This window comes from Octodon degus, unplaced genomic scaffold (assembly GCF_000260255.1).
Source record: "Octodon degus isolate 3935 unplaced genomic scaffold, OctDeg1.0 scaffold00162, whole genome shotgun sequence".
In the NCBI taxonomy this organism is placed as follows: Eukaryota; Metazoa; Chordata; class Mammalia; order Rodentia; family Octodontidae; genus Octodon; species Octodon degus.
In genome coordinates, this window is record NW_004524738.1 from 2191027 (window position 1) to 2204598 (window position 13572).

At 44.2% G+C, this 13572-nt stretch overlaps 1 protein-coding gene and 1 pseudogene across 1 annotated transcript in view; both read left to right on the plus strand.

Annotated features, from left to right (window-relative positions):
* Positions 1 to 13572, plus strand: part of Polr1a (RNA polymerase I subunit A) — a 78414-nt gene that overhangs the window by 17894 nt on the left and 46948 nt on the right. Inside the window, exons 7-12 of the mRNA XM_004642798.2 lie at positions 1465 to 1557; positions 2695 to 2800; positions 3196 to 3358; positions 5465 to 5635; positions 5764 to 5886; positions 7838 to 8068. Of these exons, the coding sequence (XP_004642855.1) occupies positions 1465 to 1557; positions 2695 to 2800; positions 3196 to 3358; positions 5465 to 5635; positions 5764 to 5886; positions 7838 to 8068 (887 nt within the window). The remainder of the gene's footprint in view (positions 1 to 1464; positions 1558 to 2694; positions 2801 to 3195; positions 3359 to 5464; positions 5636 to 5763; positions 5887 to 7837; positions 8069 to 13572) is intronic.
* Positions 5159 to 5439, plus strand: LOC111813068 (annotated as a pseudogene).

Genomic DNA, 13572 nt, shown 5'->3' on the forward strand with positions numbered 1-13572 from the left:
ATGTGGTGCTGGGGGATTGAACCGCGGTCCCTGTGCTTTGCTAAGCTTGTTCTAAGTAGGTGCTTTAGACCACTGAGCCATCTCACCAGCCCAATTTATTTATTTTTTTGATGGAACCGGGGATTGAACTCAGGCCCTTTCGCTAGCCAGGCAAGTGCCTGTTCCACTGAGCTATCTCCCCAGCCCTATATAAATTTGTGATGCATCTATTATCCAAACTAGGGATTTCTGTAAAATAGCAAACCCCAACCTTTTTGACACCAAGGACTAATTTCATGGAAGAGAATATTTCCAGATTGGGTGCTGGCAGTGGGAATTTTGGAATTAGGTTCTCGGAATATGCAACCAAGATCCCTTGCGTGTAAAGTTCACAGTCGGGTTCATGCTCCTAGAAGAATCTAATGCCTCTGCTGCGCTGGCAGGAGGCAGAGCTCAGGGGTTAATGTGAGTGATGCTGAGCAGCTGTAAAGACAGATGAGATGAGGCTTTGCATGCTCACCGCTTGCCTTTGTGTGCAGCCTGGTTGCTAACAGGCCTCAGATCTGTCCTAGTCTGTGTCCTTGGGTTGGTGTTCCTGGTCTAGGCAGAATCCAAGAGTGATCTTGCCTAGTCTGAGAAGCTAAGCTTAATCTATTCTTCACATCCCAGTATGCTGTTTGTGAAAAGAACGTATGTATATATTTATTCATAGACATGTTTGTACTCATTTATCATAGTTCTCCTTTAAGTGTTTTGGGTGCCATGAGTAGTATATGTTACTTACAGCAGCAAATAAAAGGAGCCAATCCAAATCCTCAGATGTAAGAGTGTGGTTAAATAAATTAGGTAATAGCTGTATGAAGTTGTACAGCCATTAAAAATAGTAGGCAAAATGTCGATAGTAAATGAACAGAGTAGTGTTCAAAGTAAATACAGATTTAAGATTGCAGCTATGCAAAGCACTTGCATAAACTAAAGGACTGAAAAATAACATAAAAGTGATAGGGCTTGAGGTGTAGCTTAAGAGTTAGAGTAATTGCTTGGGATACGAAAGGCCCTGGACTCAATGTCTAGGACTTGGTAGTAATACAAAAAAGTGAGCAGTTATGTCAGTGTGGTGGGATGGGGTAATGTTATCTTTTGCTCTGCTTTCCAAGTTTTTTATGATAACTACTTTGTTTTCTCTCTTTCTCTCTCTCTCTCTCTCTCTCTCTTTCTCTCTTTCTTTGTGGCAGAACCAGGAATTGAACTCAGTCCCTTGCGCTTGCCAGTCAAGCACTTATTCTACTGAGCCATTTTCCCGGCCCACTACTTTGTTTTCTGTACTCTAGAAGTTAGATGAAGGGGAAAACCAGGACTGAGAATATGCTGTTCTAGAGATTGGTTTTTGTGGTCAAGGTTGGACTTTGCAGGATAAAGCCAAAAAATTGGTAAATCCTACTCAAAGAAAAGTACGTTGTGTTGACTGTGTTTTGATCCTCCCAGCTCCAGGAATTGAAGAAGCTCAGATGGGAAAACGAGGCTACCTGACACCCAGCAGTGCCCGGGAACATCTCGGTGCCATTTGGAAGAATGAAGGTGCTGTACCAGGCTTTTAAAAGCATCCTTTTCTTCTCCAGGCTTTAATTTCCATGACTGATTACTCTTGTCTTTTTAGAAGGTGTGATTATTGTGATTCTCTCCCAGAGTCAGCCCATAGATTTGGGGGAGGTATTTGGATACAAAATTTAAGGTATTATGGATCCAGCACTAAGGCCTTGTTAGATATTGTAACTGACCTGGTTGTATGGCAGCCACATGTCCACTTGCTTAAATACAGTTTGACATATTTCTAGAGGACTCAGTGTAGTAGCTCATCTTTTAGATGTCCACAGATAAAGGCTTTTGGAATATTTCTTTGGGAATTCCTGTGAATCAAAAACTGAAGTCTTTTTCTTTATGAGGATTTATATCCATTTCAGTTCCCTGCACCCAGGGAAATCCACCCCCCCCTTCCTTTTTGAGGGTGTAATACAACCAATGCATTATATTCAAGCCCTCAGGCCCATCCTTTCTATTCTGATACACCAGCTCTGATCTCTGTAGTATGATAGCACTTCCAGATGAACAGGTTTTAAAAGGGATATCAAAAGAAAAGAACATGTTACTTAATGTGATTGTTTCTGTGACAGGCTCCTAGTGCATTTCATTCACTTTTCTCTGATTTTATGTGTGCGGTCAGACAGTCTCACTACATAGTCTGGGCTGACCTTGAACTTGCCATCCTCCTGCCTCAGAGTGCTCTGCCATGCCTGGTTTGTGTGCACAATTTTTTAGGTTACCAGAAACCTAAATAAATCTTTGATCCGCTATAGATCCCCTGTTGGCAGTATCCCATAGAGGATGTCTTATTTTAAGAATGTTACTTTGGGTTGATTTTTTTTTCAAACAAGTTTTTATGTAAATGCCAAAGTAATATTCTTATATGTGTGTTTTAGGCCTGATCATATAGGCGAGTAATTGAAATCAAAGGAAGTCTTGTTTTTCCCCTCCATTCCATCAGATCCCTGGTTTAACCTGTTGTTCCAGCACTGTAGGCAAATAAATTAATGTTACCTTATTCTATATGTTATTCTCTATTGTGCTTTTCTATTAAATCAGAAATATTTTTGTCACTGGCTCCCCATATCCTTCCATAGGGACCTAAATGCTTTCTTTGGTTCATTTCAAACACAGGATTCTTTCTAAATTACCTTTTCTTGGGACTGGACGACGTCGGCATGGAGTCCAGATTCAACCCCAGTGTGTTCTTTCTGGATTTCATAGTGGTGCCACCCTCCAGGTAATACCCTTTAATTTCTTCTTTTTTTTTTTTTTTCCTTTTGTTTTGTCTTTTTGAGATAGGGTCTTGCTGTGCAGTGGAGGCTAGCCTTGAGCTCACTTTGTAGACCATGTTCCTTTACTTAATTTCTGACAAGGGTTGGCTGTGGAATTAAAGGACTTTGAGGAGAGGGTGGGAAAATTAAGGTCATGGAGAAACCAGGAGCTCTTAGTCGCTCCAGCAGCTCCCCGTCAGCCGTGGCGGGAGTCCTTGCCGCGCCTATTACAAACACAAGAGGACGATTGGGTGGTTTTTGAGCTTGGGAAGGAGTGTTGCTTACAGGCAGCAGGGGGGGAGGCTGAAAGAACCCAACCTTTCCTGCATGCTAAACACTCCTTAACTCTGTGCCCCTGCAGGTATCGCCCTGTCAATCGCCTCGGGGACCAGATGTTTACCAATGGCCAGACGGTGAACTTGCAAGCTGTCATGAAGGACATAGTTCTGATCCGGAAGCTTCTGGCACTGATGGCCCAGGAACAGAAGCTGCCCTCTGAGGTGGCAGCACTTGCCACAGATGAGGTCAGGGCTGCCTGAGTGCTAATGTCACAAACCATATGCTTGGTTCTGACTGCCGGGATGACACAGACACTATGGGTGATACAGCATTGCTGACTAGATGTTTTTGGCATCCTTAGTGGGAGCTTAAAAGTTTAGAACAGATCCAATTCACATCAGAAGGACAGACGTGGGGCTGAGCATAGAAAGGTCTAGGCTGTGGTCCAGTTCTTCCCCTAACAGCTGTTCTGGGAGGGCCTTAGTTGAGTCACTTTAATTTCTTGGATTATTGTCTACTCTAAAATATGTAAGGTTATGGTGATTTTTCACACTAGGCTATTCTGTCACCAGCAGCTAGCAAGTCTAAAAGAGAAGGTCTGACTTCCTCTGGACTGTAAGAATGTGTCCTGTCAGTCACAATATTAGAACTCACATCAGCTGGCTTAGTTTTGGACTCTGTGGAGTCTCTAGTATTCAGCTAGGAAAACAGTGTTGTAAAGCAGGAGTTTCTTGGAATAAGACTGTCTCACCTGACTCCTAAGCCCTTCAATGTCTGTAGCCCTGTGTTGAATCTTTAGTAGTTATAAAGATGAATTGAGCATTCAGAAAACCTAAGTCAGAGACCCTTCCTGGCCCAGTGATATTCCTGGTGTAAATAGAAATGGCTGTCTCCATCCTTTGTTAGACAGGACTCCCAAACTCCCCGCAGCCGCTGGGATAGACGCACTGTTGGACTGACCTATCACAAGCTGGCACTACAATCTTTTGGACATTATGCTTTGGATTGTCCAATCCAAAGTTGGAGTTTTCTCTGGATTTGCTTAGTTCTCTGAGTGACTACAATTGGTTTACATTAAACAGATTCTCAGTAGAAGAGAGCTGTCCTGTGAGGATAGTAGCCTGATTTGGGAGGGAAGACTATAGGATAGATCTAATGAACAGCTCTGAGAATTCTGTTTTGATGTCTCTTGAACATTGGGGCAAACCTCTGTGGAACAAAAGGGGCTTGGTCTGTAGAGAACCAAACAACATCCTCTCTAGTCCCTGTCACACACCCCCACCCCCACACATTGCTAGGTTTCTTTTCCCATTGATACACGGTAGGACAGGGACTTCAATCTCCTAGGTCAGATGAAACCAATAGGTGGCGCTTCAAGACAGCCTAAGCCCTGTATTTCTGTCCCTGGACAGGTAGAGAGAAAAAGGGCAAGGACAGAAATATTAAAAGGGAATTGTTGGATGACAGGGAAGTTCCACCATGCCTGACCCATATTTCTTATATTTCTATGTTTAGATTTGTGCAGCTCTTGGTATGTATATCTCTTGCACTTTTCTGTATGAAATGCAGCTGTAATAAGTACTTCAGTGGTCTATGTTGATCTTAAATGTGTTTAAATTATTGGGTTTCTGCCTGATTTCGACAGTACTTTATGTTGTGAAAGTTCTAATAATTTTTGAATGGACACTGGAATTTTAAAGTTTGTCTGTTGAGTGCTATATATTTATATTCTTATAAAAATCTTGAGTTTAAAAAAAAAGGGGGGGGGGAATTGTGAGCTAGTAAGGCTTGGGGGTGAGCAGGTAACTTGGCGTAGACCCCTTGGGTCCCACATCGTAGTTGATGACATATAGCAGATATTTTTTCCTTTGAAGAAATTTTTCTACCTGTGTTTTTATAAGTATATTTGATCAAGTTTTTCTAAAATCATTTAAAAAAAGGCTGAAGTTCCATATTAGATTTGGTTTATCTAGCAAGATAACAGCTTCAGGAATATTAGGAACCTAAACAGTAGGGGACTTACACAATGTCTTAAGAAAGGCAGCAGCTTTGCGCAGTGGCAGTATCGTAGCCAGTGAGGTTTATCTGAGGCGCGATTATTGCGGATTAAGAAAGGCTGCTTAAAATTTTTGAGTTAATTTGACTACTGGAAAGAGACAGGCTGGTATATATGTAATGGCCCTGATGTGTCATGGACATATTAACATGGTTTATTTATTAGCATTTTGCCACCAATCTGTCAGATTCAGAGCGCTCTCTCTTTTTTTTTGGTCAGAGCTAGGTAAAAGACAAAGACAGAATTTTTGGATTGTTTTTCCTACTAAGCTGTTTTCTTGGTCTTATCCTTCCAGGAAGAAGACTCTTCAGTTTCTGTGGATCGGTCCTTTTTAAGTGTGCTTCCAGGCCAGTCTCTCACAGATAAACTTTACAACATTTGGATTCGCCTTCAGAGCCATGTTAATATTGTGTTTGATAGTGAGATGGACAAGTTAATGATGGAAAAGTTCCCTGGCATTAGACAGGTGAGTATAGATTGGATTTGCATTGCTAAAGAGGATGAATAATAAATAATATATATTTGTATGAAAACAATAAACATAGCTGAGTTTTTTAAAAAAGTGTTCTCTATGGACCTTTTTGCTCCATACAGATCCTGGAGAAGAAGGAAGGCCTGTTCCGAAAACACATGATGGGAAAGCGAGTAGACTATGCGGCCCGCTCCGTCATTTGCCCAGACATGTACATTGGCACCAATGAAATTGGAATTCCTATGGTGTGTGCTTGGGGAGGGGCTATTTGCTGCTGGTGGGCAGTGGATGAGTGCCAGAGAGGGTCGGTGCAGGGTGTGTGGCAAGTTGGGGTGGCTCAGGCTTGGTTAGCTTCTGCCCCTTCCTCATGCAGAGGGAGGTACTCGGCTGCAGCGTGGTATAGCTCTCCTTGCCAGGCCTTAACATCTACCCACAGGGGAGATTCCTGCCCGCATAGCTTCCTGCTCCTCTTGACCTAGTCTTTGAACTTTTCCTCATTCAGTTGAGTACCTGACAAAGGACAGGAACTGGGCAGGAACGTGTAACCTTGGTTACCTGGCAAATAAGGGATTTGAAAGCCCCCCTAGAGAGGAGTTGTGTGCATTGTGTTGGGCATTGCCCATCTCCCAGTGCCCCCTTGACGTCAGTGCCCCACCCTTTTTGCCCATTAGTGTTCCCTTAGCAAGCCAGCCTCCTTTTCTCTCCTCCAGTTCAGACTGGTGCTCATTAGCAGCAGCCCTTGAATCAGCTTCTCTCTTAATGGGCCTTGGGTCAATATTGTGAAGATGGTTTAATTCCCTCCGCGGAGTCTCATTTCCTCACACACCACCCTCCAGCTTCTCTTGGGATTACTGGTAATGAGTGGAGCTATGGTGTTCTGATTCACTCAAGTTCACTTGAGATTTCTAGGACCAGACAAGAGCATGGTGTGTCAGGAGACGGGGCGGGCCAGGGTCAGTTCCCTGCCCACTGGAGACCTTGCATCTAAAAGCTCAGACAAGTAGCCAGGAAAAGCACTGTGTGACCTTCCTGAGTCTGACACCCTGGAAGGACAGGCCTTCTCTAAACAGAGGCAGGGGCTGTCCCTGCTGACTTTGGCCTCTTGGTACCTAGAATGTCCCCAGCCTTGGGAGAGAACTTTAGTGCAACCTCACTTTCCATCATCAAAGAATTCTTTTTAGACTTCTCTTGAGTCTGGGTTCATTTGGTGATGGCTTATTCTCTGAGGAGGCCCTTTGAAGTCACTCCTCTGCCTGCCTTCAACCTGCCCCAGATCTCAAGGTCATAGAGACCTGGATGTTTTACTTACAGGATGGCTGGGAAGATAAGAGCCAGCAAAACTGCCCCTTAGCCCCTGGCACGTACCCTTCCCACTTAATGCTGTTAGGATGTCATATGAGCAGGGAGGTGAGGTAAGCCTGGGCAGTGAGCTAGAGACTGGCATTCAGTCAGATTACAAACCTATGTTCCCGTGGTAGAGACAAACTGAACAAACAGGTACGTGTATCAGTACTTTGTGAGACAGTAAATGAATTAGCAAAAATTAGACTGAGGGAATTGGGGGATGCAGGGGAAAAGTGGCAAGGGAGAGGCCTCTCGTGAAGGGCCTTTGCATAGAGGTCTGTGGAGAGTTGGGTGTGCTACATTTTCTTAAATATCAGAACTACAGAACTTTCATTTCCAGGCAGCACTTTGATGGCAGTAGCTGCTGGAATTATTAAGGCTTGGAAAGGCTTCTGATGTCACATCAGGGCCCAGGGTGGATGCCATGATCAGTTAGCAATGTCTTGCTAGGATGGGGAGCAGAGTGGTGGTGTTCCAGGACAGATATTGCTACCTATCTCAGGCATGTGTCCCATGCCCTGTTCCTTCTTTGGGAACTTTGAATTTATTGGCTCACAAGGAAAGGTCAGAGTTTTAGAATGAGTTTAAAAGGACTAATGCATTAACTGCCACACTGTGGGGTCCTCAGACTGACTGCTAGAAAAGGAGGCCCAGTCTATTTGTTCAGGGAACAAGTCTGGCAAAATGGCTCTGTGGAGAAGACAGGCTGGGTGCTGCACTACTCACCAAAGGACTTTGTTTAAGCAGACAGTTCAGCAGGAAAAAAGTTATACATCCTGTTTATTCAGATTTTGGATCCCTATGACCTTTTTGTGCTCACCCTGAACATCTATACACGCTCCTCACTTGTAGGTATTTGCCACAAAACTGACCTACCCTCAGCCAGTGACCCCCTGGAACGTCCAGGAACTGAGGCAGGCAGTCATCAACGGTCCAAACGTGCACCCTGGAGCCTCCATGGTAATCAATGAGGATGGCAGCCGCACAGCCCTGAGCACCGTGGACATAGCCCAGCGGGAAGCAGTGGCCAAACAGCTCCTGACACCAGCCACAGGGGCACCTAAGCCCCAAGGGACAAAAATTGTAAGTAGTGGACAGGTTGGATCAGGGGCCAGACAGCTACTGCCTGGCTTCTCAGTGCTGACTCAAAGGATGATTCTCAGATCCAAAGTGGCAGCATCCCTAGAGTTTGAGATTTACCATGCTGTACTCCTTGTACTGAGTTAGTGTCCATGGCGCCAATGATAGCTAATAACTGGAAGTTTTAACTAGTGCTTTACTTGAGGTGATGGAGAATTGCTGCTTTTAGGGTATGTTATGAAGCTCTTTGTGAGTTCCGCTAAAAAGTGCATGGTTGAGTCACTGTGTTGCTAAGGGCATGGGGTCAACACATGACAGCATTTGTGGCTGTGTTCCATGTATGTAGCCTGAGGAGAAATAGCAGAAGACCCTTAACTAGAAGCAGACATTGTCAGAATGAAATGGATTTGAGTTTAATTTAGACATGACTACCTGGAGGCAAGAGATGATTGATATATTTTTCTACATATGTGCATCTATGAGACCTTTCCTTACTCTGGCCTGTCATGTCTACCAGCTAAGTAGTTGTTCTTAAGTAATAGCTTTAAGTTGTACAAAGTTTCCAGCAGCCTTGAGGGAGTCTTAGAGGAACGGCTCTTGGTCTTATTGCAGAACCCACTGGTCCCTGCTGTTCTTCCCCATCTGCAGCAGTGCAGTGGGCCTAGCCCCCTGATTTCTTCATTCTCACAGCTATCTTCACACGGTAGAGCAGTAACTCCATACAAGTTCAGGTCTGCTTTGGTGACAGGGTGCATGAGACAGCAGATGAAGTTGCCTCAGTTGTTGTTTTCTTGTGCATTTATTCAGATTATTTCAGGCCTTGTGGGAGATATGGGCAATAGATATAGGCACCATAGAGTTAATAAAAAGCTACTAGAAGGGTTAAATTCTTTGAATGTAATGTATCATGGGGACAGAGAAGGGGGAAGGGAGGACTGGAATGTAGAAGCAAGAGAAGGGAAGGAAGTATAAGGTTGAGTTTGTTCATTTTGTATCTGCATATTTTGCTCATTTGCGGTTGTGGGGTCCTTCAAAGTCAGTGAAGGTCACCTGTGAACCTCGAGGTGGCCAGGTTCTACAGCCTCTGTGGTAAGGAAACAACATTAGCTAAGAACGGTTAGAAAAGCAAAAGGATATAGGGATTTCTGAAATTATTGGGGTGTAAGGATGAAGCACAGGTTAAGGGTGCAAGGGTCAGGGATTGGCTCAAGAGAGGGAGGCTGGCCACCCTGCCTGCTCAGTGCTCCTGGATAGTGAATGAGACCTCCCTGAGTCGTGTCGAGTGAGGTAGCCCAGTTGTTTGTTTTTCAACGTGAGTTCAAATCCTTAGCAGATTCATGAGTCCTCAGATTGTCCCTGGCTTATTTGCCGGCCTCACCTCTCAACCCACTCTTCAAGCTCTTCATTCAGCCAGTTCCTGGACTCCTTCCTCCTTTGGTTTTGATTTTAGTTCTTCCCAAGCTTGGGACACCCCTCACTCCTCAGTTAACATTACTATTCCTTCAAGTCTCAACTAAGTCATTTTTCCTCTATGGCCAGGTAGTAAATACTTTAGGCCTTCTGGCTAGATAGGCTCTGTCTTGTAACTGCTCAGTTCTTCAGTGTTATGTGAAAGCATGTGTAGGAGAATGGGAATTGCTATGTACCAATAATAGTTTATTTGTAAATAAAAGTGGACAGTGTGTAGGCTGTTCTACCACATCCTGCCCCGTGCCCACCCTCCTCTGAGGTATGTCATCACTGTGTGTGCACCCACCTCTCAGCTTAGAGTCCCTAAATCCCAGAGGTTCCAGGGTAGGATGTGCTGTGCACCGCAGCCCAAAGTAGGAGGCACCCAGAAAGCGAGAGTGTGAATCCCAGTTGAGCTCCAGAACGGGTGAAGGGCTGTGTTGGACCTGATGATAGTGACCTAGAGGCAAAGGCGGGAAGGACTTTTTAAAAGAAAAGGTGATCTTCACTCACATCAGGATCTGGGGATGCAAGGAAGCTAATTTCATTTTCGAAAATCTCAGCAGCATTATGTAAGAAGCTTCAACATGTAAAAACGTAACAGCAGCGCTTCTGGTTTTTGTCATTTTTGAAGACTCTGGTTGATTCGTTGCATATGGCTCAGGCCAGGCCTGAAAGGCTGATGTGATAACTAGGAACAAGAAACTGAGATTCTGTTAGGGTGCAGTACAGATGAGGTGAGAAGGGGAAGATTGGCCAAAGGTCCTGTTCCCTTGTGAGATAGAAACCTCTGGCCTGTCCCCTGGGCCTTGTAAAGAAGAGAGGAAGTGGCCATGATGGCCCAGGCTCATTTCCCTGTCCAGCAGCTGCCAGAAGCAGGCCTTTGGCCCTGGGCCTGGCTCTGTAAACTCTGACCCGGGCACTGGGGCACACTAATTTTCACTGCAGTATTTATTTAGAGACAAGAGAAAGGAAGGATTTGGGGTTTGGGTTGGCAAAGGGAATGCCCTAAGCTCCAGGGCTTCTGTTTAGATTGGCCGGTGCCTGCCAGACTGGCCTGTGTACCTTCCCAGCTGCGGTGAATTTGCTTATGCTGGAGGATGTCATGAGTTTTCTAGGCTCAGATCCTAGGCCCAGCCTGGGATTTTGGGCCTGGGCCACAGGTCTGGGCAGCTTCTCCCTTGAGAGGCTAAAGAAAGAAGACCTATGGCTGTGTGACGCAGGCAGCAGCTGGTATCCCCAGTAGATGCTCATGGGAATCCTCAGAATTCAGGTCTCCTTGGAAACAGGGACTTAATACTTGGAGGGGTTAAATTCCTTAGAGAGCAGAAAGACTCCATGGTAGGTGTTCTTCAGACTGCTTTTTATTTAAGGAATAAATAAAAATGGGAAGGAACTTGTAGCCCAGCTGTAAGAAGACACTACACTTGGAGTAGTTTGTTGCTACTGTTAGTCTTGTGTCTGCTGTAGCTTAGAGGAGATTTGGGGTGGGGTGAGGTGTCCCCAAGTCTCAGTAATACTTCTGGGTTACTGGGAAAACCGGTGTTCAGTATGTTTGAGGTGAACATCACATACTTGTAACCTCAGCTACTGGAGAGGATGAGGCAAGAGAATTGCAAGTTTGCAGTCAGCCTGTCCAAATTAATGCTGTCTTTAAATTAAAAATTTAAAGGTCTATGGATATAGTTCAGTGGCAGAGTGCTTGCCTAGAATCAGCAAGACGGGCTCAATCTCTATTATTGCAAAAACAAAACAGCAAAAACGGTATCACTAGCTTCATTATATAGGAAGCGTAGTAGGTAATATAGGATAACAAAAGGCTAATCAAGCCTTATAGTAACAACAGCTTCATGGAAGAGGTATTCTAACAAAGTTAACAGTGGTTATAAAGAGCCCTTTCCGGTCTCAGCAAGGCCCAGGAAGTTTATATTTGTAATCACATGGAGAAATTATTGGGATTTTAATGAGTTTGTTCCAATCTACCACTTCCAATGCAACCCATGGCGAGAATAGACACTAAGGCATATTTGTAGTTATGGGGAACCAAAGAGTCCTAGATCCAGCCATGGTGATGGCTATCCAGAACAAAGACCTCAACCCAGGGCCACCCCAGATTTTATGAATTTATGAAGAAGGGAGTGGCTTAAGGAATAGTGACTGAGAAGACCAGGAAGTAGGGGAGTGTGTGAGCTGAGTGACCTAGGAAGCGAGAGGTCACCTCTGCAACATGCAGAGAGAAGGGTACGCACTGAGATAGTATCTGATGTTTTGGGGTTCTTGCTTCAGCTCTTATGGCATATTCTTTGAAGCCCCAGGGGCTCCACCTAGTCAGCTCTGTGCATGTCAGTACATGGAAATAGGGTCAGGCTCAGCCAAAATGGAGACAGTTGCTCCTCTTTCAAGGAGCATCGCCCAGGTGGTCCTCCACAGTGGCTGTCTTTGAAGGGTAAAGTGACTTGCGGTTTTTTGTTTTCTTTTTTTTCTCTTCTCCAAGTTTATATCTTTTGGTTCCCCCCTCCCAAATGAGCATATCTGTTACACAATTTTCTTCCTTTCTTTAAAAGTAATTGAAGATCTTTTAAAAACTTTTTTAGAAATATATGTTCATTATAAAAGAAATAATACTATGATGTATAAAGCTTAAGATGCATTACTATTTTCTCATGGGTCTGTTCTCCAGAGACTTTAGTAATAGCTTAAGAAGGACCTAAGCACTCTTTTTTCCATTTACAGAGTTAAGATGAATTTTAAATTGCTTTATCCTACCTCCTTACATGCTACCCAAATGAGGGGGGGGACAGAGGATAGGGTCTCACTTATGGTCCTGGCTGATTTTGGTGGGGGGGTATTGGGAATCGAACTCAGGACCTTGTGCTTGCCAGGCAGGCACTGTTGAACTTGCTACATCCCTAGCCCTAGTCTTGAATTTACTAGGTAGCCCAAATTGGCTAACCTAACATTTTTCATCCTCCTGCCTTAGCCTCTAGGGTGCTACAGTTACAGTACAGGCCTCAATGCCTGGCTTGGGTTTATTTTCTTAGCTAGAATGCCTTATTACCATCACTTCCAGACATGTATATATTTAACCTTGTTACTAACCTTGTCATCGCTGCAAACATGCTATAGTATAGATACACTGTGACTTACTGCCCCTTCTGTAATGTAGTCAAATGATTTCTACTTTTTGCTACTACAATTACTGCTGCATATAACATATATTCATATGACCTTGCTTTGGCACTTTTTTTTTTTTTTTAATGAAAGGCTGAAAAGGAAATGTGGTTCAGATGATCTAATGGCTATCTTCAAACTATTTTCCAAAGTAATATTGTAGTTTACAATTCTTACAAATTTTTTGAAATGCGATGAAAGGGCTGGCCAAATAGCTCAGCAGATCAAAATGCCTGCTGAGGTGCCGAGGCCTGGGGTTCAATCCCTAGGCCTGCTATGCTGGCCCCACCCGCGGGGCACACTGAGACAGCAGTTGAGACTGCGCATGGTGGTGCATGCCTATAATCCCAGCTCTTGGGAGGCTTGTAAACGGGTAGATCACTATGAGTCCAACTAGTAGTGAGACCCTGAACACACTGTAGACCCTTCCGTAAAATACAAAAAAAAAAAAAAAAAAAAAGAAATGCAATGAAGTGTTTTTAGGGAGCATTAAGGTAGGAATGAAGAACCCTGTTTTGAGGTGGGCTTGGTGGTGCACACCTGTAATCCCAGCACTTGAGAGGCTGAGGCAGGAGCAGTTGCAGGTTCGAGACCAGACTGGGCTACATGGTGAAGTCCAGGCCAGTTTGAACTGCATAGTGAGACCTTGTCTCAAAAACACAAATAAATAAACAAACTGTGACACTAACTCCTTGGCAAAGGTAAAAATTGAGCAGTTTTAAAAAGCGGGAGGGGACCCTGTTTTGTACTCCTGGCTGTGCTGTATGAACTTGGGCTAATTATTTCTGAAACATGGACTTGATATTTAGAGTTACATGCTCATGGCTTTGGGGAGATCTTTTTTATTTCTGCCAAGTTCTTTCAAACCTAAGGGCTTTGTGGTTGCA